Source organism: Lagopus leucura, unplaced genomic scaffold (assembly GCF_019238085.1).
Source record: "Lagopus leucura isolate 7727_CA_CO unplaced genomic scaffold, USGS_WTPT01 Super-Scaffold_100002, whole genome shotgun sequence".
NCBI classification, from domain to species: domain Eukaryota; kingdom Metazoa; phylum Chordata; class Aves; order Galliformes; family Phasianidae; genus Lagopus; species Lagopus leucura.
Window position 1 is genome coordinate 70107438 of NW_024962263.1, and position 27824 is coordinate 70135261.

A 27824-nucleotide genomic window follows, 5' to 3' on the forward strand; every position below is an offset into this window, starting at 1 on the left:
GATGAAGCTGACACTGAACATACTGCAGGCAAATACAACCACCCAGATATTGCAGTGAGATTGCATGGCTGCAATGTGTAAATCTCTCATCCTGAAAGTTACAGGGAATTCTTCTACAAGACTGGAGTAACAAGTTAACTCTATATAGTAGCCAAGGGTACTATTAAAGTAGGAGACAAGCTGAGAATAGCTGGTGCTGTAGTGCTAGATATAGCCAATAATTCCATATGCAGGAGGAGAAAACGTTGAGGAGAGAAGCTGTGAAGCACTGCACATCACTGAGACCTCATGGAAAATATGTTATCCTGTGACAGTGTACTGGAAATGAATACAAAACAGGGAAAGGGAAGAGCACACCAACAGAACAGATTGGCAAGCATAACATAAGAACAGCATTCAAAAGCAACTCCTTCTTATAAAAAGATAAGTTTCTGTGATTCACAGAACTAAGAATAACTCAATAAATGAAGTGGTTGGTAAAATAATTCCCAAGTCAAAAGGGACACATAATGCTAATCCTCTAAGTAAAGAGGAAAAATTGAACACGGATGAGTGCACAGTAATGCAGTGTTAAACAAGGGAAGCAAACTGTGTGCGCGTGCTACACAGATTTATATAGCAAGCAACTCTGCGACAGATGGAGCAGCAATATGAGTGCAAAAGTACCCATCATTGCTAAAGCAAGGCGGCTCAACTGCAGTAAAGCCCACACAGTTAGCTACAATGAACAGGCAGGAAGCTGGAAAGTGTGTGACAGAAGGCAGAATAAAAACCTCCCTTATGAAGGTAGAGCAGAACGCAGGAATAGAGAGAAAACAGCTGAAAAATCAGATGGGAGCAGCTAAAGAATGTCTGCAAAAGCAGCCTACAAATCAAACACAGGAACACGGTGCTATGCTTTCTTTTTCCATTCTCTCTGCTTGTTAAGAGACCAGAAAGCAGGAAGATGGAATCAAGTCCTACAGGAAAGCATATAGGCAGTAACAAAACAAATAAATAAAGCAGAAGGGAAGAAGACTTGGCAGGCAAACATTAAAGAAATAATTTATTCGATTCTTTTGTTTCAAATTCTTTCCTCCTTATCCCCAAACTCTGTACAGGTTATCTGTATCCTTAAAGGCAGCGCTAACAGAAGAACGTTTATTAGAATCATTCTTAGCCTGCCACCAATGGAAACACTGTCAGCAGAGCCTCAAAAAATGAGAACCAAGACCATTTGCTGAGTCTGTTACCTGACCAAAGAGCTGCACAACAAAAGACATACTCAAGAGAGCAGAGCAAGGACTGCAGTTTTTTAGTAGTAAGGAAAAAAACAAACACCACAGTGACCTTTTCTAAAAATGCAGAAGAAAACAATTCCACCTGCTCCAAAGAACAGTGCTCTCCTAAATAGGAAAAAGGCAGGAGGGTATACTTTCTGAAGCACATTCTGAAGAGGTCTTAAAATGTCCCACTTCTAGATGTACCTGTTTTATCAATCCTGCTTCATGAAAGAGAACTTTAGGTTATTGGAAAACCTCTTCAACTTTTGGAGACGCTCAAGGTGTGGCTGCCTGGCTTCTGAGCACCCTGCTCTAGCTGTAGGTGTCCCTGCTCACTGCAGGGGAGTTGGACCAGATGGCCTTTTAGGGTCCCTTCCAACCCAAAGGATTCTATGATTCTGTGATATGCTCAGTGACAAAGGGTTTTCAGCAGCACCGCTAATGGCAGTACATTGCTTGTCAAGAGCTACAGAAACAGCTTATAGCTGGCCATGATTGAACAAAACAATATCTCAAAAACAAAGGCACTTTGGAGACTGAAAAAAACAGTGCAGTTTTAAATTTATTTTCACATTATTCAACTCTGACGAACATTCTCAGACCAAAGAGAACTGAACGCCAGCACTGCTAAACACACCAAACCCACTTAGGGGTAGAAAGACATGTTAATCTCAGAATGTTATCAATAAATACACTGCTCAAAGTACTTCACAGTGCTTCACAGAGATACTGCAGGAGTACAGACACTCAGACCGGTACGCAGGCAGTTGTATTAATGCTGCAGCTCTTTGAACCACAGGAAGATCTTAATGGCTCAAACTGCTTAAAAGCTGGGAGTTCTATTGACTTTCTAGAAATAGAAAACATTAAACAGGAGTACTTGATATAGCCTGAAAGGGCTGCCACAGAGAGCGCTTCTGAAAACTTAGGGAGAAGTATGGAGGAAGATGGAAGCTGTTATGTCAAGAGGCATCTGGATGAGGAGCTACGAGATATGGTTTAGTAGCTTGTGGTAGCAATGGTCGTGGGAGGACAGTTGGACTAGATGATCTTGTAGGTCCTTTCCAACTTGCAATTCTATGATTCTATGGCTGTAAAGCACAAGGTAGAATACAAGAAGAAAAGGGCTAGAGATATTAACATTAATTAAGAGTTAATATCGCCAGTCTTACAAAGAAGCAATAAAACTATGGCTGGAGAAACATCTGAGACTTCATTATCAGCCCATGTGCATCCATTCCTGCCATTTGTCCAGCCCAACAGCATCACCTCTGTGCACAAGGCAAACAACATGACACTGAGCCCAACACTTGAGAAGTATCACTGCTTTTTCTGAAGCATTAAGGCGTTCTACACTACAAGTCAATGCTATGCACTCAACAAAATGCCTCCCTGCTACGGTGGGGGCACAGACAAACCAGTCAAGAACTATCAGATTAAAAGCTCCAGTTTCTCTCCCTTCCAAACCCTTTCCTTTTACAAGTGCTAAAGTAGAACATCAGCCACACAGAAACACTGGCCACAGGACACAGGTGTCACAGTATAAACTGTGAGAAAGCCTAAACAAGATGGTAACTATAAACACTGGGGAGAAAATCACCCCAGAAGGGAGTCCACAAGCATCAGGTAGTGATTATGGGAAATTTCAATGGATGTCCAGAAGGAGAACTCTTCCTGCAGGCAGCAGGACAGACTCAATTGCAGGTCTAGGACAAGAGCTGTCAGAAGGGTTTTTTCACTCCAAGCAGGTTTGACTCCCTGCATCAGGCCTGGCTTCTTGAAGAAGAAGAATGCACTCTAAGAATTTTACTTCCATAAATCCAGGTGATGGGAGACAACAACCATACTTACTAGCATGACTAGAATCTCAAACTTCATTGAAGTACTCCAACAAAACAACTAAATGGAAGAAAAAGATTGAGCCAGAGTTACCCATGACTACCATTCCAGCATAAACATCAGAAAAATCTCAACTGGGACCTCAAAGAGTGCGAGATTTTCTCCCATCAACACCTGAAAAAGAACTATGATTTTAGTGTCCTATGGTCACAGCATACAGATTTTACAGAACAAACTGGTGATGTGTTACGAAGGTAGGTATTACAGTAAAAGTAAAAAACTGAACGCTAACAGAAAAATAAAGCAAGACTAAAGATACAGCTCCAACAATTACCATCATGAGTTAGGGAAAACTGGAGAACTACTCCAAGAAAGATGAATATGTGGTTTATTTTGCAGAAGAATCAGCACGATGAAACATTCAAAAAGAATGGCTGGCATCAATTGTATGGATGCACCACAAGGGAAGATAGTAAGAGAAATCACTGCAGTCATCACAAATAGCACTGGCACATGAAAGTCTTGAGATATTAACATTGCTTTACATTGTTCACACAAATAGAAGTAAGTCTTAGAGAGTTTACCTTGCTATACTGTGTACTTACCTTTCATTTTCTATCAATAAAACCCAAGCAAATTTGCATGTCTTACCATTTTCAAGACATCCATATGAACTTAATGTCCCTCCATACGAATGTTAATAACAACATATTTTTCCACACATTTCATACTTTAAAAGCAAGCTTTTCCCTTCCCACAAAACACGGGTGTATTTCAGTGAAATTTAGACTGAGTTAAGACAAATTACTAGAAAGCCTTAATTAACGCTCTCCATGACTGCTACAAGGCCTTTTACTTGGCAGTGGTGGGCAGGAGACCAATAAGATTAAAAGCTTTGTATTTGATAGAATTCAGTCTCTCCTTTCCCAGCAAGCCATTTCCTGTTACATGAGCATGTCAATATAAACAGAAAAATGCAATGATAATAGCAGGGACAAATTATAAACAACTCAAAGGCAGACTCTGCAGTTAAAACAACTGTCAGTCACTTCTTGTAACCGACTATAGGAAGAGCATTCACTTTAGAATTAATAAGGAGCTACAGAACACATCTGATACAGATGTGAGATTCAGATGCAAAGGAACACCTGGCATCAAACACTGTGACAACTACTATCAAATCAGAATGCCCACCCTAAGTTATTCTTTCAAAAGAAGTAACCATTATTCTGAAACCACTCCTCAGAAGTCTTCAGTTACTGCTGCACCACACTGATCAAGCAAGAAAACCTTTCCAGTTTGATACCGTTCCCATTTGAAAGCTACAATGGCCTGATTTGTCGCTGAGGCACCAGCACAGCAACTTCTGAAAACCTGCTTTAGAGATTTGCAAACATCTACCCAGAATTTTCATGCGTTCCTTTACAGGGAAAGTGGGAATAAATGCCTTTCACCTGCAAAAGAACTGAGATTTTAAGAAGCTCTGACACGTGTGCGTGAAATTCTTGCTGCCTTCAGACAAATGTCTCACACAGCACACATCACCCAACAGGTGCTTCTCAGAAGCTGCTCCTGTGGACAGCAGGCACTGACACAAAGCCACCTGGTGATCCCATCTGCTTTTCCAAGAAAATGTGCTGTGTCCATGCCAAGTCACTGCTGCATTCAAAGAAAGCACCGAAAACATGCAGCCCACAAGAAGTCATCTGTACTCCATCTGCACTTGCAGAAGGGGGGCTTAAGCTGAACACTTGGGGACACCAAACAATCAGAAAACTGTAAAAAAAATACATTATAATAATAAAAGATAAAAACACCAGATAAAGAAAATATATGCACACAGGCTGTAAGCAGTATTTTATGGAGAAAAAAATATTCAATTCTTCTAAAAGGAGGTGGGTAGGTGGTGAATGGATGAAGCCAGTACTTCTGCACTTCTCAATGGTGCGTAATGACAGGACACAGAACAATAGCCTGAAGTATGAACATAGGAAGTTCCATACAAAGATACCGGAGAACTTCTTTACAGGGAGTGTAACAGAGCACTGGAACAGTTTGCCCAGAGAGGTTGTGGAGTCTCCTTTTCTGGAGATACTCAGAACCTGCCTGGACATCTACCTGTGCGATCTGCTGTAGGGAACTGCTTTTGCAGGTGCTTGGACTCGATGATGTCTTGAAGTCCCTTCTAACCCCTGCAATTATGTGATTTTCCCTTCTCTTCAAGAAACAAACCCACTAAGTTCCCATCATATTTAATCTTCCAAAAGGAAAACTTCAAAAAATATGATAAGAACATGCAGGAGTTAAAAAGCTCCCATATCGGCTTTCTAGTTCTTCCTGATTCAAACAGTTCACCAACAGCAATTAGTTTAGCCACAAGCTTACAGCTAGGTAATAAAGCTAGAGCAAAACTAGTTCTTCAAAACAAAACCAAATAAAGAAATGCACACAATGCTGCAGGTTGTGCTAACTTCAAGTTTTATTTTCGCTCCTTTGAAATAACCAGATCCCAAGCTTTGCACTGGTGCCTGTAATATTGATTACTTCTCAGGTATTCCCATTTCTTCTCCTAAATCCTTACTGGTGCTTCTCCTATTCCCTGCATTCAATGTGCAGAGCACTGTCAATCTGAAATCACACTGCAGGCCTGTCCTTCCTCCGCAGCATATCCTGAAGTGTCAGACAAACTTTAAAACGTCTGCTGAAGCCTTGTCTTCTAAGTCTTCTAAGTAAGAAAAAAAAATAATGCAGAAAACATGCTTGTGGGAAACATTGTCAACAATGTTAGCACCAGTTGTAGGAATGAATTCAGTCAACAAAATCCCACCAAGCTGCTTCTACATGAAAAACTGCCTGCAAGTTCCTTTATTGTGCATCACAGAAATGCACAGGGGCCAAGATATCCAGCTCAGGGCAAGGAGCTTCATCACAAAACAATGTCAAACATCACAAAACAATGTCAAACATCACAAAGCTTATCATCAGACCAAAGTAATGCCTAGAGTGATTCTTCTCACTTGTTCAATTAGGAGAAAGACAAAACTGACCTTCATGTTGAGTGCAATGTAAATTCAATGGAAACCAGACACCTTTTTGTTTAGGATCATAAAATAGCCTGGGTTGACCTCAAAGATCAACCAGTTTCAACTCCCCTGCCACAAGCAGGGTCACCAACCACTAGACCAGGCTGCCCAGAGCCACATCCAGCCTGGAATCTGAGAATCTGGGATCTGAGACTATGATGAAGGCACTCAGCAGAACAACTGCTAGTTGACTCTTCACTAAGGATTTCAGCAGCAGACATGTTTCTTGACATATCATGGGAGAAAGAAGGACACAGCTCCACAACAGCACTCTTCTGGAGCCCTGGAAAATCACTGTAAGAAATTTCAAAGGCTCTGAACGTAAACAACTGTGTTTACACAAGAATAAAAAAAGTTCATTATCTCCTGGCAGAAGAAAAAATAGTAACTACATAATATAAGCTAACAGGAAGTGAAACAGTTGGAGCTAACACAGCCAGTACGTATGTAAACTATGTACAGCCTGCACGCTCACAGCTCTGCTCTGCACAGCACATAACTGCACCACAAGAAGGCTGCTCCACCTAAACATACCCACACTGTTAGATATTCCATGCATTCAGATGACAGCAGCACATTTACAGCGAAAGCTGACGGTTTCACGTCCTACTTCACACACAAAAGGCAAATATTAAAAATCAAAACAATAAAACGAAGGTTAAAACGAAGATTGGCGTACGTACTTCAGGAAAGCCACTCCGAGCCCACCTCAGCACCCCCGGAGGCGCGGGGGGCCGGCAGAGAACGGGGCGCTCAGCCCGCCCGCACGCAGCCCGACCCCCACCGGCCCTGCCAGGCCTCGCCCCCCCACGCTCGCTTCCGGGAGGGGAAGGGGCCGCGGAAAGGTTCCGTGGGATCGTTACCTCTTGGGCGCTGCCTGCTCCATGCCGCCGCCGTCCCCCGGCCGCCGTCTGGGTAGCGCAGGGCCGGCGCCCGCCCAACTCCTCGCAACTTTTCCGGCGCGCGCAGCTGGCCCTTTAAGCGCAGCTCGCGCCCTCCCTCGGCCGCGGACGTCGCCGGCCTCTCAGGCAACCACCGCTACCGCCGCCTACCCTGGGGCCGCCTCCTCGCGGCTCTCATTGGATACGAGCGGAGCCGTCTCGAGCGCTGGTTGGCCAGCGGAGGCGTCGCTCGGGACGGCCCCGCCCACGCGTCGCGGAGCAGACGGCGGCGCGCCGGCGGGAGGGAGGGAAGGAGGAAAAAGATGGAGGCGGCCGTGCGAGCGGCGGAGGCGCTGAGCTTCCGGTGTGCCCTGCGCCGCCGCGTCCCCCCAAGGCATGCCGGGAGATGTAGTCCCGCCGAGCAACCCGCGCTTCCCATCCCGCCGGGTAGGGCGCCGAGGTGCCGCCGGGCGAAGGACGGCCGTCCGTCTACCACACGCCCGCGTCACGCCCTGTCTCGAGGAGCCGGGCCTGCGGGCACAGGCAGCCCTGCGGCGGAGCATGTCGGCGGCTCTTTTCCCCAGGCCCTTCGCCTCGCCCTCGGGCCCGCGCATCTCGTCCTCAAAGTAGCGGGGAGCGAGCCGTGGTCAGCGCGCCGAGCTCTGCTTGGAAAGGCAGAGTAGTTCCTCCGCACGGCCCGCGGGCGGTCAGTCACGGCTGCGGGCCGGCAGCGCTCCCCTCAGCTGGCCAGGCGAGGCCGTGTAGCTCCGAGGTGAAAGCGCAGACAGTTGGCAGGAGGCTGTTTGCAGTGCCAAAGCACACAAGTTACCCTGCGAAGCCAGAGGAAGCCATCACGTAATTACTCAAGTAGCAGCTTTTAGGCTGCTGAGTACTGTGTGACAGTTATCTGCCATTTCTCCACGTTACAACTTCCCATTTTGTGCTGTTTGCATAGAAATGAACATTGCTGACTGACAGCATCCAGGCAGTCAACCAACTCAACACAAGAACAGTTAAATGCTACAGCCAGCATCCCTATTCCTTCCTGAAAGCAGGTCTATTTGCCTAACTGATGGAAGTTAGAGGTAGTAAAACACTTGGGTAAGATCCATAAAAGTCCAGAAATGCCCATGTTCCACTTTAAGCTGCATTTAGATTCACAACAGCACTCAAAACATACAAAAAAATCCACACTCCACACCTAATTTAATTTCCCTGATGGGCATTAGCAAGGAAATTCTGAATGAATGAAGTCCCACTCTTGTGGATGTTGTCTACTTTGCCTGAGTCAATTCCAGACAAGTTGACTCACTGTGGTCAGACTAAATGCACAATGGCAATATTGAATGAACCTGTTTAACAAATCACACATGAGCATATGACCTTTTGGTTTTCTTTCTTCTTCTGAATCATGGAAAAATGGAGTAGGACATCTTCCTTTGCACAACAGATCAATGCAGAGCTCTTCAAGTACCATCCCTTAAGCCAGAGTGGTTCACCAGCAGTACTGCCAGATTTCTCCATACCACAGAAAACTGTAGGTAGGAGGTGCAATAAATAAATAAATAAATAAATACCACATCCAAATAAAAACCACATCCCGAGAAGGAGCCAGCAGCCACTTCAGTCACCGTGCCTTAGATAGAGGTGGAGGGGAACCCTGCAATGCAAACCTGCCTGTTCAAGGAATGGGGAGGAGAGGCAGGTAGGAGATGCCATATGGCTATTTTCCAACTTCATTTTGGCTGACACACTGACCAGTTATTATTATTTACACTTCACTGATTTCACTGAGCAAAGGGCAGCCTGAAATCCCTACTTGGCTGTGACACTTCTGGAGGGCAAAGGCTGTCCATCCACATCTTTTAACGCAGCTCTTGAAGACAGCATTTTGTCCAGAGGAGGCAGTATTTATTTCAGAGGAGGCAGGTGCTTGGTTTTTTTGCTTCTTTTTTCCCCCCAGCTCCTCATTTCAAGCCACAGCTCAGATAAGCTGTGCATTCCAGCAAGGAAAAGCAGTCTTAAAAAAAACTACACGGGTACCACATTATGTCTCTAACACCAAGAAAAACAAATAGCCAAAAAGTGTTCCATCTCTGCATTCACACATTTAACTTTCTTTGGAAAGAAGTTAGGCTAAACAGCCTAATCTGCCACTCCTTCCTCCCCCATTAAAACAGTTGGAGAGATCAAGGCTAAAGAAATCTAGACCTAGAATTTAGATGTTAGCAGTCCTCAGTTAGAGGACAAACCCCTCTCCCCCAAAATATCATTAGGTAATTGAGGAAGAGGGGTACTGGAGAATCCTCCACTTCTACCAATGAAGAATGAGGAGTCTAAAATAACCCAAGATGTCTGAAACAGGAAAAGTTAGGTAACCCGGCATTATATCCTAGTGGGATGAGCAATGCCAAAAAATACAGACTAATTCCATGCCTTTTTCACTCACAGAAGTTTCAGTTGTGCTTTACTCAAACGCCAGAATGCTTTCTAAGTACATTTATGCTGAAAATAAAAGGTCAATAGGAAGATAGTGTATATGCCATAGAGTTCTTCAGGATCACTTTCTTAATCTCTTCTCCTTTCAAGTGGTATTTTTATGCCTATAAGACCAGGATAAATAACATCATCGCACCTCTTTGCTGCAAGATGAATTTGGGAACCTTGCAGTGAAACATGACACTGACTTGGTATTCATTACAACATTATACCTAGCCACCAGCAAAGAAGGAATTTTGAAAGGGAAAACAGACTCCCTCTGTTCCTACTGCCTAATTCAGGCTTTCCAGTAAAGGGAAGTCTAGATGTTCTGGAGGCATGAATATATGATGAGGTTGCTGGTGTCTAGACAACATGGAGATGAGGAAGTTACAGGCAATCTACGGGAGTATTCCCATGATTTCTTCCAAGAGTGGAACCACATGACACTACTAAGAGAGTAGGTGAGCAAGGAAATACTTAACGTAGCCCAGTCTTAAAAATACAGGAGAAAACTGAGGTTTTTCTGAAGTATTTCATCCACTTCCACAATCTGCCAGCTTGCATTCTCCATGGAACTGACATCAACATCAATTCTGTAGACCAAAGGATGAATGGAGCCCATACTTAGTTTTTGAGTACTAAAACTATTTTACATTAAAATGTAATTTTGTAAACAAATAAAATAATTTATATTATAATTACTTAAACTGCAATAGAATCAGAAATCCTGATGGCATTGACAAGAATAAAGTCTGTGTAACAATCACAAACTAAGACTGTGTCCAAGCCCCTAAGTATATGACCCAGCAAGCTGCAAGATGTCAGTCCTGTCTCAGTTGTGCAAAATTCACAGTGTGTCAGAGAAGGACAAAATGTTACCTGAAAAGCTCATGTCTGAGTCTCTGTCAGGTATTACTAATAGTAACATTCAAATTCCAAATATATACTTCAAAGTCTTATTCATAAATATAATGCAAATAAATTCTGTATGTTATAGTAGCGACCTTATCTAGTTCCTTTGATTGCAAATAAAAGAAACATTTATTTCAGAAGGTATTAGATCAGGCTCATTTAAACAGTATGTATTTTAGCTAATAAAAGGTACCGCTAGGAAAAAAAATAATAAAAACACCACAGGATTAATAGTGCACGTTTTTCTGCTGATTTGTGTCGTAAACACTTCACACTCTTTGGGCAACATACCACTAGCCCTTCCTGGCATCCACAGTGCCATTCGCAGCCCAGCTTCCTTCTCCACATGCTTTCTGCCCTTTCACCACAGGAACCCCCCAGTGCTCCCATCTGTCATTCTGCAATGATTGTAGTCACCTTAGCACACTGAAAATCATGGCACCTGGAGTGCCCTAGTAGGCACTGATGCATGCTCCAGCTTAAAGCTCTTTCCAAACCCTCCACATCTCCAGCAGCCCACTGTGGCTTTACCACACAATTATGAGGCTGGATCACAGCTTCGTTTTCAGCTGGAAGCCAAAGGCTGGCAGGCTGCACCACAGCTCAGTGACAATTCCTACAGCCAAGCACAATATTTCCCCTGCTGAGGGGCAAACAGCTCTGCAAATGGGGCATTTCCTCCTTTGTCCATCACCTGTGGGTTTGATACAGATGGGAACTCAATTCACTACAGACCTCCAGCTTTCCATTCAGTGTGATTAATATGATTCCTAAGTCACAAATTACTGCAATAATAAATATTATTATAATATTATATAATTATATATTATATAATAAAGGAAAAAAGTAAAGGAATAATAAAGGGAAAGTTTGGCAGGCAAGCACATAGACATAGAACAAATGCAGGAGCCTTGTTTCCTTAGGAAACAAGTTCATAAATTCAGTAGACAAACAGTCAACAACAACATGTTTGCATGTCTCTCAGGGTGATTGCCTGATAGTAATCTGGTATGCTGAAAGTTAAGGAAAAGGCCTTGAATGAAATACCAGCTTGTTTATACAGATGATAAGAAAAACTGACTTCTGCCTGTTTGTTTCTTTTCCCCCCACCTATCATGCATAATGAGAGGTAACCTTGAAGGCTTATCTAAGAATTTGTCCTATACTTCCCTAACCCTGTCAGTCATAAAATAGTTAAAAATAAAATATAAAAGAACAGCACATTCTCAAGTTTGGACTAAATTTTTTTTTTTCTTTGAAACAAGTTTTTTTTGAAGGTTAAGAGTAAAAAACTGTATTTGTTCTCTTTTCCTGAACTCCTCACTACTTAATAGCCAATTAATACTGCATAAAAGGAAGTTGACTTTTTTGCTGGTCCAGCAAAGGAAAGGTAGAAGATAAACAGCCAGGACATAGAGGTACAGATTACAGCAACCAAATCCACTCTGCCAAAACCAGTGTGATTCACAAAGTTCCTAAGATCTGTAATAATGAAATATTAGTTGTACTGCTGCAGTTCTTCCCACTACCTATAATGTATCATACTAGTATCCGAAATATCCTTACTAGACCTGCAGACACTTGTTGATTAGGCTAGTATTTTCCTGTTGACTGACTATTCAGCTCACAGTCTTAGTAACAGGCTATGTATAGACTTACATTTGCTATTTTTCTTAATATAGTACACTATGTTAAAAATAAACCGTGGAAACAGAGTCGCTATTTACAGTTAACCACAAAAGATATCCCAGGGTGTATTACAGCTGCACTGATTGTACTCATGGGATCTAAGGATTAGCATCCACTTGAAAAAGAAAATGCCTTTTGGTTTGTAAAAGAGTTATTGCTGCTGTAATAATACTCCAAAATACTCTGGTTTCCTACCTTCATGAAGATATTCCCCCCCCTCATAGAGTCTATGATTCTGTGATTCTTTATGGGGCAATCATCTGCAGAGGCGCGTGCTTGGACCCTGCAGAATAAATGCCACTTCACTAGCATAGCTTGATGCCTGAATTAGGACAGAAACGGATATCAATAGCTAAAGACTAATGAAATCATCATTACTTGATGGAACAAGTACAAGCTTCAGCTGTCTGACCGTGAGCAGCTTTGTACTCAAGGCTTTCCTCACTGTGAAGGCTGCAGCTTCTCCCATCCTCCTGTACAGCTCCTGCACAGAGAGTTTGGAGAAGACGCAACAAAAGCCTTCTCCAGAAGTTCAGAGAAGATCAGGATATTTTTTATTTTGGGTGAGAACATTTTTCAAGAAGCTAACAAGACCCATTCTTTCAGCTTTAAAGAAGAAAAACGTCCTTACAGTTGTGGGCCTTTCACAGAAGTGCTTGAAGCATAAAAAGTGCAAGTACAAAGCAATAAGGAACAAAAAAGGGGAACCCAATACTACAGGGAAGCACACTGTGAGTACTGAACTCCATAAAACATAAGTTACAAAATGCCCGTGTTTTATTCTAGATATAGGGTTTTCAGTTGTTATTCTGTTTGTTTTTTAAGGAAAACCCTACTTGTTTATTTCTGCAGTTGATCTCCAGCTTTGTTCCATGGCTACAGCAAGGCAGGTGTTCTGTATATGAAAGAATCACTCATTCTTACGGCTTCACAATCAAGAAACCACCAAATTTCTGTTTCCTACTTTTTTCCAACGTTTCCCAATCAAAACACATCGGAAGATCATAATTCAAGTCCAAATAAGCTACTCGTATAACATGTACAGTCACACTGAAAAAAATATCCAAATACATTTCTAATTTAATGCCCTACAAAAAACACTCAGTGGCATAACAGCCATTTCATGACTGACTCCGAAGTGGCGGGTCTGATTACAAGATAAGATACCATGGAAATACAAGAATAAATTTTGAACAAGAAAAAGATTAGGATTTCCACTTACATTCCCATTCTGCTCTTAAAAACAGCAGGAATCTTTCCCCATAGCAGCCCATATACTAAAAAAACAGCAAAGCCACAAATAATACAGTTTTGTTGGACATGTTCTATGCAGTATACTGATTTGAGCCTCCACTAATTAGGCTCAGTCTGTATCAGGAGGGTTTACAACAGCCAGGCCACTAAAGACGAGGGTTTAAAATGCCATTGTCACACAGCAAGGGTAGGTACTTTCTGCTGAAGACAAAACTTGAAACGACTGAATTTACATAGGTCAAACTATAAAAACACAGCAGAACATAAAGCAAGTTGCTATCTAGAATGCTCATGATCCACATTAAGTGTCAGACCTAAGCTTTTTCCCTTATTTCTTCTCTAAAAAAGCAGGGAACCAATGAAACATGGGTGGAATTACTGAGTAGCCAAAAAGAGTTTGTCAACAGCCATCAGCACTGCCTATTTTCAAGCAGGCTGGAATTAGCAAAAAAAAAAGCACTGCTCTCGTGGCATAATTTTCCCTGCAGAGAAGAAAATAGAGCAATTCCATATGCTAGGAACCTTCTAATGGAAACATTTAATTTACCACATGAGGAATATCGGATGCATACCACTTCCACCTAAAATGAATCACTCCTTCCAGCTGAGAAAACTGAGGCCTTTTATCTTCCTCAGGGTGGAGTCCATCTCCTCCCCTAAATCCCTACAGAGCAAAGCTGCTAATCGTTTTAAGATTTGAAGACATTGCTTCTTTTGTGTTCATATATCACATTTCAATGTCTTCTAAACAAGAGAGAATTTAATGTTTTGTGTAACCTTGAACTGGACGATACGCCACTTTTATTGCCTCATCCTTGAGTTCCTCTCTAGTTCCATGATCTAATTCATTACACTGGTGGTATTAAGCTGCTCTTCCTAGATTAGCAAGTCACATTTTAAATTCCTTAAATCAAATTTTAAAACAAATGTGCTAATCTGAATACTAGGCAATACAATGGGGAAAAAAAAAACAAAACAAACAGAAGTAAAAAGTAGAACTTCATGTATTGGTATGCATTGTGTCTTCTTTCAGTAAGATTTATAGACAGTAAATCCCTGCTTTACACAGCTCAGACTAGGCAAAATATCTCTAGGACCTGATCCAAAATCTATTAGTATCAATAGCATCTTTCAAATATGCTGCTTTGGAGATCAGTTCTCAAAGGAGAACCCTGTCTCATTCATTCATGGGTGTGTGAGTATAAATGCAAACTTTTCCTTGCCTGCTGTTTCCATCCTCAGCCCAATTCATCTCCCAGGAGGATGGAAGAAAGGTCAAAATCAGACATAACCTCTAAACAATATGTCGTAAGTTCATCCAATTAGAAATGATGCAGTTCAAGAAGATAAAACAAACAGTGCAGTCTTCGTATCATGAAATAGATACTAAGAATCTGAAATTTTAGACAATTGCTGTTTAGAGTGACAGGGGCACTTATGCAATGTTGGGGTGGCTCTTTATATGGTAGAGTACTTCTAAGAGAGAAAGTGTACAGGAAGATTAAAATCACATAACTGAATTAAAGAGGCTACCCACAAAAATGAATAGCACTGGTTGCACATAAAGTAACAGGAACAGCACATTATAAACACAAATGATTGATTTTGTATTCTACTATTAGCATTTATCTTGAAGTTTCCGAATGATCTTTCAAAAACATGCACCTCATTTTGATGGATGGATGGATGATACTCAGCAGCTCTTAATTAAATGTTCCAAAAGTAGACTTCAAAGCTGTGCTCCAAAATACATGAAATTAGGCTCTACAAAACCACTTTTTGACACCTGTTCTTGAAATAAGAAGAAAAAAAATAAGCACACTACACTAAGATTATGCGTTATTTTCCAGGAATTCAGTAATTTCTTGGAGCGATTAAATTTACCACAGCTTTGAAATGAAAGGGTTTCTACAAATTCTGACTGGTTGAGTGTCTCTTGCAGGACGAGTAACAGCTAGCACAGAGGGGTTTCAGGGGATTTTATCACTGCTTTACCCATCCTCTAGGTTCTGTGCCTACTTTTGCATGAAAAAAGAAAATGTTTATGCTTAAGACAATATTTATAGCCATAAGTAATAGCCAGTTCCTTTCTGGTTTTACTGTACCAGCATGTACAAGAAATACATAAAACTACATCTATTATTGCTACTACTCTGCAAGATGTTGTATATATTGTAAAGCTGGCTCTCTAATAGAAGGCAGCTAAAGACCTCTGCACTCAAATCTGCCAAAGCTGATACAGCAATCACAAACATGTGTTGTTACACTTCTTGTGGCTCATCTCCACATGGTGCAGCTGTTGTGTTGGCTAAAGAAAATGCAAGCCCAAGGGAAACAAATTTAATTCAGCTGGGGTGACTTCCACTAAAAACAAAAGTGTTTTAAGGAGAACAGGTGTCCTACAGTAAGGGGGATTGTTTGAAGGGTTTTCCCCAAACTTGCTGTGCTTCTAGGAAGTCTGCTCTAAAGAGTTGTGCCTGCAGTAATAATCTCTCACAGTGTAATTTTTAAATAACACCCTGAAGAAAAGCAATGGATTCCAGAAATTCTGTTTCATTTGTTTGTCCCAGTTGCAGAACAAGGCGATCAGCACAAGGCCTTGTCAGCAAGCCAGAGGCTGAAGTAGCCTCAGGGTTCCTCAGGGGGTTTGTTGAGCCAGCTAAGGGCTGTACTGGGCAGACCCTCAGCCAAGGCTGCAAGATGACTGGGAGCTGGGCAGCACAGGATCTGTGGAGCTCTCTGTGGCTGTGCTGCAAGAACCAGCCTTGAGGCAAATGTCACAGCAACCAGCAGATCTTTCTCTTCCTGTTGTCAGCCCTCTTTCCAAAACGAAGGTGCTCCAGGGGGTTCTCTCTTGTTGCGTAGGTGTCTTCACGCTTCAGTTTCCAGCTTAGGGCCTGTTCTTTCTCTCTCCCACGAGGTCAAAATCCCTTCTCTTTGGGAAGCAGAAGCCTGAGTGAGGGATTTGTGCACGTAGCCCCCAGTCCCTCATTCCTGCAGAACTGGTTCTTCTGTAAGATGTGGCTTTTGACTCTTCCTCTCAGGTGTTACCCAAATAAAAGATATGATGGCAAACCTCTGATTTTCTTTATTGTAAGGTTCAGCAGGTTAGCTCTTGCATCAGTTTTTCTTGCTACACACTGTGTCCTTAGAGTCTTACATAGACCTTGGGCAGTTTTTTTAGGCTCCCTCTCAAGTTTCTAAGTTAGAGACCTAGCACTCCTACCGAGTTCCTCCTTTTGAATACAATCCAAGTCTCTTCAAGGTCCATAGCAAAATTCAGGAGATTTTGTCTTCTGTGTATATGCACATGAAATGCAGGAATATTTTCACAGAATTTCCCTTGCCAAGGAAAGCAATTCATCCCACTCTTTCCACCTTTCTCATCAGGAATTGTTCCTAAGCCTTCAGGACTCACTGCCTGTAGAAGATGACAGCCACTGCCCGTCCTGTATTTGCTTTGCCCTAATGTGAAAGCCAGGAGAAGATGGACCAGGGAGTGGACTAGGTGCCCTCCAGAGATCCCTTCCAGACTCAGCCATTCTGTGTCCTGGAATTTGCCACAGTGAACAGAGAAAAGAAACAGTGAACAAAATTGGAGGATGGATTGTCCAGGTTGGATGGAAGCCTGGGCAACCTGATTTAGTGGCTGGCAACCCTGCCCACAGCAGGGTAGTGAAACTAGATGAGCTTTAAGGTCCCTTCCAACCCAAAATGGTTCTATAATTCCATGAAAATATGGAGAAGAAACTGTAGAATTAAACTTGGGTTCACAGTGAAGCTGTGACTGGGACATCTGCGCTTTTCTTTATGTATGTACAAGTGGCATCTTTTCCAGACACTGAAAAACAGAGCTGTTTAGAGTGAAATCAGTTCAGCAAGAAAGCTGTTTGAAGTGACATCTGAATTTAAGAGTAACTTCTTGCTTTTCGTGACATCGGAGTATGTGCTTATCAGGGAAGTTTTATGTTTGAGGTTCAGGGAGAAGGTGATGGCCATCTCCTCTGAATGCTTTCAGATGACTCATTTTCAGACTGCAGCTGGCAGTCTTCCAGCAGGAGGCCTGGCCATTAGATAAGCTTAATATTATGGTGGCCATTTGTAAAACAGATGAGAGCAGAAATAGCAAGAGGAAATGAGAAACTGAAAAGACCTGCTGGTATTCCCTTCAAATAAAGATCCAACCTTGGAAGGAAAAGTCTCAGATCCTTCCACGAAGAAAAACTGGTAAGTATAAGCTTTTATCTGCTAAAACTACAACCACTATCTCAAGGGAGATAAAAGCACGAGTCAAAGAAGGACCACCGCAAGTGCCAGCCTCAGGAAGCATAGGAAGCATTGCACTTGTTTCCTTGTGAGAAGCTGTATTAAATTTTCGGTGTCATCAGATAGGATCCATTTTCTTCTGCTTTCAGGTTGTATAATGATAAAGCCTGTGGCCATCCTGGCTATGAGTTCTGTTTTATAATCCCTTCTTCGCTGGTATTTAAATGCTGTCACAAGGCGCAGGAGCATTTTGGCAGTAGAGGACATGACAGATGCCCTTTGGCAAGCCTTGTGGTGGCAGTTAGCATTCATGCCCCCGTCTCTGTCAGAAATTCCTGCTTCTGGAAGTGGTGTGGCAAAAGGGACGGCACCTGCAGTTCAGTCATGCGCCATAACTTGAGCTTGCAAGCACATACAGCTGAGGGCCATTCATTTTTTGTTCTTTTAATAGCTGACATCTTCTTTGGAAATACTGGTGTACCGTGATCTTTGGTTACCATGTTTTCACTGTCAAGGTTTCACATGGAAATGGAACTGATGTGGTAACAGTAATGGGGCTCTCTCCACAGACTATTTCCTGGCAGAGAGAAAATATTAAGTCATCTTTTTTCTTTTTTTTTCCAATCAAATAGTCTCACCTGAGTAAATATTCCAGCAATTCCAATATTTTTAATTTTATTATCATAGTCTATTGCTCAAGCTGTGTTTTCTGAATTTGTGGCAATAACAGTGCTATGAGCACATTAACATTTTTTAAACTGGCATTGTATCTGGTTCCTTTTACATTTCCACACATAATCTGCATAACATTATTAAATCTTTCCTGTACATTATTTAGCCTCTGGGATCAAATGAAATCATACATAACTGGAACTCCTTGGGCTTTGACAGATGTCCTCTGGCAAATTTTTTGCAGCGGTTTAAGTTCTTACTGCTCTCGGCTATTTTCTTGGCCTTTTCCTGGAATAGGATGTATCTCAGCTGCTCTGGTGGAGAACACTGATGTCTTTGCCTTTAAGGATGATAAAAGTGGACCTAAGTTGCCGTGCCAGACCCTGGGCTGAAATGGCTGACATACAGGGACTTCTCCAGCAGCTCACCTGCAGGAAGAGCCGTTGCACGGACAGGCAGCTGCCCTGAGCAGATGCAACAGTAGCATGGAACGCTCACTCCAAGTTCTTGGAGGAATATTTATTGCATCCAGCTTCTGCTTCTTTTTCCATAGGAGAGCACAGGAAATCTGGGTATTCTCTTCAAGCGGTGAACATCACAACTGAAATCCCTCCCTTTTGCAGCTCCTTTTAAACATTCAGATCCTTGGGCAATGCCAGCTTCTCAGGCGATCCTGTTCTGTGGGGTCATGGAGTCACCCTATGTAATGGTACCATGGTACCAGAAGGTACCTAGATGGCATGGTAACTAGAGTTTGTGGCCATTCGTCTATACTCCCATGGAAGACTTTTTATGTGAAGGAGAGCTTTCTTCTGTCCCGTGTAAACAACTTCTTTACTGATGAAAACCCTGAGCTTAGGGTCTCTACCTCTCCCTACGTTACTATACTTTCTACAGATTTGGATTGAATAAAGAGTCATCCGAACATCCCTAATTTGTTTTTTAAAACTGCTATAAACCATTTAATAGGGGGAAAAAGAATAAACCTTCTAACTACCATCACATTTTAATGAGCCCAGGCATTCTTTGAGCAATTGAGCATTTAAGTCTGTGATTAAACATAAGAATGTGCCACTGCCTTCGAGAAATGTACTTTAGTTTTAAGAAACCACAGCTGCAACAATAAGATGGAAATTTGACACATGCTAGTTTGAAGGTGGCAAGGATTAAAGGTATGGAATTGGGAAAAAAAAGAAACAAAAAAACTTGTGCTGTGAAACAGAGTACAGCACATAAATCAATGCCTAGCATTGGCTGAGCTGCGTGCTGTGGAAGTATGCAGCACTGCAGCTTCGCAGTTATCAGTATTTGTCATCTCGAGTATCAGTACACATGCCAGATGCAAAAGAGGGGCCCAGAGAGAACATGGGGGATGAAGAGAAGAAAATTAATAATTTCAGTGACAATGTACACTATTTTGATGTGAAACAGAACTTCTGTAGTATTTCAAGGGACTTACATATATATGTGTGTGTGTACGGGCAGAAGCTGTTGGAAGTAAGCCTATGACTTCAAAATGTCTGATTAAAAAGAATCCTGATAAGAATTGGGAAGAGAACAGCTGGAACTTTGATTGCAGTTATGTTTTCTTCTGGATGTTTACTTCTAGATCACTCTTGCAGCTGCTTTTATCTGCTCTTTAGAAGTTGTGGTAGATTTGAGGAACCATTAGCTGCTAAAGTAAACATCTGCTCCGCTCTGCTTTTATATATCTTCTTGAAACCGTTGTGGGGGGAGAAAGATAACATGAGACTAATGCTGAACTTGATCAGACCTAAGTGATGCTTTGAACAGCCTTTTAGCATTTCAGGCTCCACCTGTAATTCTACCAGTAAATTGTTTTTAGTATTCTTGTTTACCAGGCACATGTAACTGCTCCAAGAATGACAAAGCTATTTCTGAGAGATTAGAATTCCTATCTCGCTGTGTTTCAGAAGGCGAAAACATTCAAGCGTGCTACTACTATCTAAGTATAGGGATGGTCCTGAAACCAATTGCAACTGCCTTCAGTATCTGTCATCTATAAATATTATGCTTTGAATAAAACAGACCTGCAGTTTTGGCTTCGCTTCACTCTATTTTGTTACTATCATTGTTGAAATGTTTTTTAATAACTGTGTTTGTATTTGCTCAAGAGCTGTCTGCTTGGAGGCTGGAGACAGGTCAAGGTTACCCTGCTGAGCCGCTGGTGACCTTTTGGGCAGTCTCCTCTGCAGATCCCGGCAGTGCTGGCACTGCTGCTTTGGCCCCACAACTCCCACTGATGGTAACACACCACGCCGTATTTGCTTGCCTCTTCTTCCCAGCTGAAGTTCTCAGTGTGTGCCGCGTCGGGCAGAGCCCTCTGGCCAAAGTCATGGAGAATTTTCCAACTGCAGGTTCTACATGAGATTCCTTTTGTCCAACAATCCTGGCAGGTGGCATCAAGAGTCTTCCTGTGGGGGCTTTCTGAGATTCAGAAAATCTTTTTTCACTTATTATGGTGAGCTTTGATTTCTGTCATTAGCTCTCGGGGTCCTTGAACACCAGCTTCCCCCACAGCTGGGGACCCTCACCCTAAATTATTCCTTGTCCCAGGGTCCCCACTGCTTCCCTCCATGCAGATGCAGCCTTCCTCAACAGCTGGCACAGCTGTACCTATATGGGCAGCTTCCAGACAAGCACAGCAGGGAGGTTCAGACGGCCCTGGTTGCATTTGAACAACCAGCAATCATCAGGACAAATGAAGTGGAAAAGGGGAATTCATACTGCACTTGGAAGTCCGCAGTGAGGCTGAGGTATCTTTTTCCCTTCTCCATCCATCTGTGAAGCTCAAAATAGCAGCCTGGAGGCACTTCTGGTTCTACTGCAGTGCAACGGCCTGGGCTTTCAGCACTTCTCTTGCGGCTAAAATGAGTTCTGCTGTTGAAATGAATGAGCTTTGTATTTTTCTTGGAAACCGCTCCCAGAGGGGTGTTTGGACGAGCGATATTACCCACTAATAGGCTTCCCCAGCCTATGGAGGGTGAGCAGGTCAAACGAATGGAGCAGGCAGCGCAAACAGGGCAGAGCTGCAGCAATCAGCAGTGGCCTTTACTAGGCGTACCGTGCTGCCTTGCACAGAGGGAATGGGAAACACCTTTCCACCAGCTTCCATCTCTCACTTTTCCAGCCTGTGTGGGTCCTTCAGTTACTTTTGAGGGATTTGTGAAGGAAACTAAGGAGAGTGAGCTGGATGCCGTCCTCTAACCAAGGATCAGCCACCACAGGAGGAGAATGCAAGGTTTGTGAGTAGAGGAGAGAGAAGCCCACTGCCCACTCTCTGCTCAGATTCACTCTGGATTCTCCTGCTCTCTGCCTGCTCTGTCCTCCATCCCCATTGCCTTCCCAGTCCTTCTCTGACTATACAACCTTTCTCCTCTGAAGTGGGGTCATGCTCTTGTCTTTCTCTACAGTGGCCATGGAGAGTTGACAGAATTCCATTGGAGATCATGGATCTGTGTGGATCACCCTTTCTACACAGTAGATCCTAACTGCTCTGAAAGCCCCCCAAGGCACACTGCAATCACATCCCCAAGCTTGGGTTGGAGCAGTGTCCTCCCGGCTGCTGGGCTGCTAAAAGGTAGCAGTGGGACAGCCAAGGAACACCAGCGCTGAAGACAACCTTGCTTGGAGCAGTGGCTGCTCTTGCTTTTGTGTTGTGCTTCTTTAATAAACTACTGTTCATGAGACATTCTAACAGTAATGGCCTCGATTCAGGAGATCTTTAAAAACAGTGGTAAAACACACACTGAGTGTGCGACGTCACCATATAGAGAAGGTGGGACACTTGCTTGGGCAGCACCCTGTTTGGGTAGTGATGAGCTCAAGCATACATTGAAGTACTTCTCTGGATGATCTCCCATAGATACATGCCCTTTTGCAGAGCTTTCAATGCCACAGTATGGTGCATTTTCCCTCAATTTCCTTGCGTTTGAGAACCTTCAGTCCCTTCTTTAGAAGACCCCAACTTTGCTCAGAAGTGCAGTGTTCCATCAGCAAGGTCTGTCTGGGCATCCCAGGGATGAGTATGCCCAGGAACAGTTGGTGCTTATTCAGGATATCCATTATTGTGTTCTTCAAATCTGGTGCCACAAACAATTGAGAGAGCATGCAGGGATTAATACATGCGTTGCACACAGCTGTATGTGATGATTTGCATATGCTTGCACTGTGGTCGCAATACTCTGAAAGCCCCCGAAGTGCTCTGTATTGCCCTGGTTTATAACAGAATTGGATGCAGTTTAGACACGGAGAATGCATGCTGAAAGCAGGAAACACACGTGCAGAGTGGGTAAAGGGGATTACAGCACACAAGAGTTGAACAGAACAGCCTTGGTTTCAGAGCATCGTGCTAGCATAAACAAATCAGTGCTCAGCCCACAGCTGTATCAGTGACCATATGTATTCTGCTCACTCAAAACTGCAAATACCCTTCTGGGCTTTGCTGTTGTTTGCTGACCTTCACCCCGCAGCACTAACCCTGTCTGTACAAACTGAGCTGCTCACTGGGCTGCAAAAAGTCCTCAGAAGGATGCAAAGTTATTTGATGTAAGCGACAGAACAAGATGCACGGGACCCATTCTCAGCTTGCCTTGGAGTTCTTACATCTTAAGTGAGTTACAAGGCAGGAGAACAAATGCGCAACGGCATTTCTTAAGCCAATGTACGGTTTCTGTGCAGTATTCCCTTCAGATTTCTCCCACTAACATTTGGCTCTGAGGTTGCCAGTCTGACGAGCCCCCCAGCCGCGGCCAGCTGCCGAATTTCACCGGTGCCCAGCCCCTCATTCCCAGCAGCGAAGGGCACAGATCCGCCCGGGGCTCTGCAATCCGTCAGGTCCCGTCGGGCTGCAGCCCGCTGTCCCCTCAGTGTGCGGGATTGCCTCCGCGATGAATCGCGGCGATGTTATGCGGGGCTGGGACGGGTGATGCCGAGCGGGTGTTGCGGAAGCCCGCGGAGCTCCTAAGCTCCTGCCTCTACGGGCGGTCGTGAAACCCTCTCGCCTTGAGCGGGCTGTTAAAAACAACAACAAATATCAATCGGAATGAAGCAGGGGACCAGTGAGACACCGAGAAGCACCAGCGGAATCGGATGGCAGATCGACGGACGGTCACTTTTTCTTTAAAATACATAAGTCTTTTAAATAAAAAATAGAATAGTAATAACAAACCCACGGCGCGCAGCCCGAGAACCTGCAGGCACCGGCCGGACTATCGGGGTAGAACCTCCTGTAAGAAACTCAGCCCCGGCCCCGACGCACCGCTCCTCCCGCCCCACTGCAGCCTGGGGCAGCCCCCGGCGGCTCTGCATGGTGCCGGGAAGCGGCGAGGAAGCGGCAGGGCAGCTCCCGGGGCGGGGGCGAAGGTGCCCGCAGCGCCCGGAGCGCAGGGAGCGGTGAAGCTTTGCCCCGTGGTTACGCTGCTAGAGGAATCATTGAATGTTAGTCTGAACGACGGCAACTGTTAATCCGTTCCTCGCCGCGGGAACAGCACCGCGCCGCTCCGTGCTGCCTTGCGTGGAACCTTGCGCTGGGGTTCCGTATTGCTCGGTACCTCCAGGGGGAGCTGCAGCACCGCGGGCCGCCGCCGGGCGCGGAGCTCAGGGCGGCCCCCGCAAACCGCGCTGCCGTCGGGGCCGGTCCCGAGCTTCGGACGGGGGAAGGCGCGGGGCGGGAGGGGCCGTCCGGGTGGGCGCGGGGCGGCGAGGCGGAGGTTGCTGGCATCCTCGACGTTCGACTCCCCTGGGCGCCTGCGGACGCAACCAGACCCCGGTGGAGCGGCCCCGACGGTGCCTCTCCACTGCCGGCAGCCGCGGGTCCCCTCGAGCTCCGGTGGCTGGGAGGTGCCCGGCCCCGCACCTGCAGCCCGCAGCCGCCGCGTCCCAGGCCGGGGCTGTGCGGAGCCGGAGAACTCTCGGGGCGGCGTGTGACCCCGCACTCGGTGCTTGCCCCGGGCCGGCAGCGGCCCGACGAGATGCGGCCCGGGAGGTCTCTCTGAGCCGCCTCGTTCTCCTCTGCTATTCCGTTTGTTTTGAGGCTTTTTCGTTCTTGGAGGTTCGGTTTGGTTGGTTTGGTTCGCTTAGGTTCGTTGTGTGTTTTGTGCTTTTTCCCAACTAGCGTGGCTCATTTTAACTCGCTGTAAACACGCTGTAAATTGCTGAAAACGCGAAGTCCCCACACCGCAGCGGCCCTAAAGAGCCGCGGGAAGGCATCCAAGATAACTGCGGACCCCGCGACAGTGTCAGTGTCAGTGACAGCGGCTCCGGTTCGACTGCCCCGCATAGCAAGCGCCGGGGATGGTCCCTTCTCCCCAAGCCCCGGCCCGGAGCGTCGCCGCTTTGCCCACAGCACGAAGCGCTATCACTACGGGGCGGCGGGGCAGCAGCTGCGCGTTTTCGCGGTGGTTCTGTAGGAATGGGAACGAATCCCGGCCCGAGCGGCCGTCACGCCGCGGGGACTCTTCCAAAGTCGCCACCGCCGGCTTCGTTCCCCCGTCTGTTTCTCGTTTTTGCGTGAAATAAGAAAAAGTTCCCAGCGCGGCCGTCGCGGGTGTCTTCATTTCGGCGCGCTGAATTCATCGCCACGCACCGCACCTGGAGACGTTCTCGGAGCTGTTCGCCTACACCATTCCTCCGTACAGCTTTCCATACCCCTCAGAGTCTCTCTCCGTTCTCCTCCCACGACACATCACGAATCCCCCCCGTTGGGGACCGAAGCAGCGCACAGACCAAGATAACGTTATTGCTAAAAACTCGGCCGAAATCCGCGCACCGCCGCTATCGGGGACAACGAACGCGACGCTCCTCGGCCCGGAACGCGCGGGGCGGCGGGGAGGCCCCGTTCAACGGCGAATTCCCCGCAGTGACCCCGACCCCCGCAGCCCTCCGCCCGCCCGGGTGCGGGCTGGATGCGGGGCACGGCGCGGCCCGGTACCTCCGCGCCGAACGCGTCTTTCGGCTGCTGAATGCCGGTTAAAAAGCGAAGTAGGGACTGGAAGGGGCGGCCGTGGGTGACCCCGATGTGCGGGCCGCGGGCCCTCGGGAAGGAGCGTTACCTGCGGGCGCGCCTGCTCCCGGGGGTCCACGCTCGGGTCTTTGGGGGCTTTTCTCCTCCGCCGCGGTGCCCGCTCCGGGCTGCGAGGGGCACGGCGGGGGCGGGTTGGGGGTCCGCGCCACGGGGCACAGCGAGGGGAGCGGGGCGGCGGGGAGCTGCGGAGGCCGCGGGGGGGGGGGGGGGAAATGTCACCTCAGGTAACGCGGGGGGCGGGGGGGAAGAGCTGCCCCTTCAAAGCCCAGTTGCTACCCAAACACAAGTAAACAGCGAGGCCGGCGCGGCGGGGCGGGCCGGGGGCGGGCCGTCGGGGCGCGCCGCGGGGTGGGCCTGCGGCGGGCGGGCGGGGACAGCTCTCCCCGCCACTCAGCGCTGTAAATGTGATGGACCGGGCAGGGGGCGGCTCAGAGCGCGCCGAGCCTCGCCGGGCTCGAAGGCAGCAGCGGGCTGCGGGCGGGAGGCGGCCGTCAGCGCCCGGCGCCCCGGGAGCGCCGCGGCCACAGCCCCCCCCGTTCTGCCCTGCCCTGCCCGGCCCGGCCCTGCCCGGCCCTCCCCGCCATGCCCCGGGCCCGCCGAGCCGCCCCGCTGTGGATCTAATGTCCCCGTGAAGGTGCCGGAGGCCCGGCAGGAGCTGCCCGCTGCGGTACGTGAGCGCTGCCCGTCGGCGCGGGGTCGCTTTCAGTTCGCGGCTCAGCGCGGAGTCCCCTCCTTCCGTCCCCGGGTCCCGGAGAGCCCGAGGAGGGATTTGCCCGTGAGTTTTCCACGGGGCGGGACGGGGCCCCGCTCCGCGCTGAGCCCGGCGGTGGAGGGCCGCGATCTGGGCGTGGAGGCGGGGAGCGGGATCCGGGCCTGAAGGGATCCGGTCGGAAAGGCCGTGCGGGCAGGTGGGGAGCGGGCGTGGGGCGGCGGGACTCGGCCGGTGCGCGCTGTGCGGGAAAGGGAAAAGGAAGTGCCAAGGTTTAAGGAACATCCGTTTGGGGTTGGCTTTTCCCCTCTCGCCTCGTTGAAAGTAACCTCAAAATCCCGTTTGCGGGCCGTTTCGATCGGGTTTAATAAAGGTCCCTCCGAGGATGAACAGTGGCGTGTGTACCGTGGCTCAGGCGACGGGTGCGGATCGAAAACTTTGGGCGTTACAACGGGAATGGAGCTGGAAGTGTTGCGGACGGGCGATGGGCTCCGACCCTCGGCACCCAACGCGCGGGGCCGAGGGGCACCGGGCCGGACCCCCCGCAGCGCTGTGCCCGAGCCGGGTCCCGGCCCAGGAGCGCTGCCCCTGAGACTTCGCTTCGGCCCTGGGGGCCGCCGCAACCGGGGAGGGATTTTCCCCGCTCCGCGTTGAGTTGCGCGGCAGATAGAGAATAGGAGCCAAAGCTGCGATATCTCTAATAGACATCTTAAAAAAGACATCCTTAAAAATGAGTTCAGTTTATAAGAACTCTTAAAAAAAAAAAAAAAAAAAAAAAAAAAAAAAAAAAGAAAAACGGAGCGGCTCTAAAGAGCGGCCGTGCCGATACCACAGCCCGCAATCCCGATACGGGAGCGAGCGATACGGGAGCCGGGCGGCAGCGTCGAACCGCGACCCGAAGGGAACGAAAACGGAGCGGGGAGCGGAGCGCTCGGGGCCGAGCGGGGCCGGCAGGGGCAGTCAGGACAGAGAAAGGACAGGGAAGTGACAGAGCGGCGACTGAGAGACATCGCTCTCCCGGCCGTGCGTGCGCGGGGTCGGGCTGCGCGCTGGGAGCGCTTCCTGTATGCGCTGCTGAGTCTGAGGGCTGGTTTTGTGGTTTTTAATTTTGCTTTTATTCTTTATAATTGTTTTTGTAAATATTTGAAAATAATTACTTTAATAATTTTTTTAATAATGATTTTTATAACGATTTTTTACGTTTTCTTTTCGGAAGCCACGCGTTGCCCTCTGCCCGGCTCCCAGGAGGAGCCCTCGGCCCCGCCGCGCACAGGCCCCGTCGCTGCTTTCCTCTCCCCGTCTCGGGGCTGCCGCCGCGGACAGGAGCCCCTCCGTACGCACGGCCCCGGACCCCGCTGGGGCCGCCCGAGGGCTGAGCCCGCTGCCCGCCGCGGGGCTGCCGGGAGGCCTCGGGCCGGGCTGTGTGGGGCGGCCGCGGCCATCTGGAAGGGATCTGAGCGCAAAGTGGATTTATTTAGGACCCGCGGGCGGGAGGTGGGGGGGGCGAGGGGGAAGGGCGGGGGTGGGAGGTGTGCGTGCGTGTGGGGCAGGAACTGTTTTTCTCCCCCTCGATTATCTTGACAAATGACCCGGTGCCGAGGGAAGAAAAATAAGCACCGCGCGGGGAGCAGCGCCCGCCGCCCCCCGCCCCGTGCCTGGGTCGTCGGCCCTGGGGCTGCGGCGGGGCCGGGGCTGCGCGGAGCGGGGCAGCGCGCTGCGGCCACGGGGAGC

At 47.0% G+C, this 27824-nt stretch overlaps 1 protein-coding gene across 1 annotated transcript in view; it reads right to left on the reverse strand.

Annotated features, from left to right (window-relative positions):
* STK3 (serine/threonine kinase 3) overlaps nucleotides 1–7154 on the reverse strand; it is a 77574-nt gene extending 70420 nt beyond the window's left edge. The window contains exon 1 of the mRNA XM_042869673.1: nucleotides 7048–7154. Coding sequence (XP_042725607.1) covers nucleotides 7048–7070 — 23 coding nt within the window. The 5' untranslated portion in view covers nucleotides 7071–7154. The remainder of the gene's footprint in view (nucleotides 1–7047) is intronic.
* Between the last annotated feature and the right edge of the window lie 20670 nt (nucleotides 7155–27824).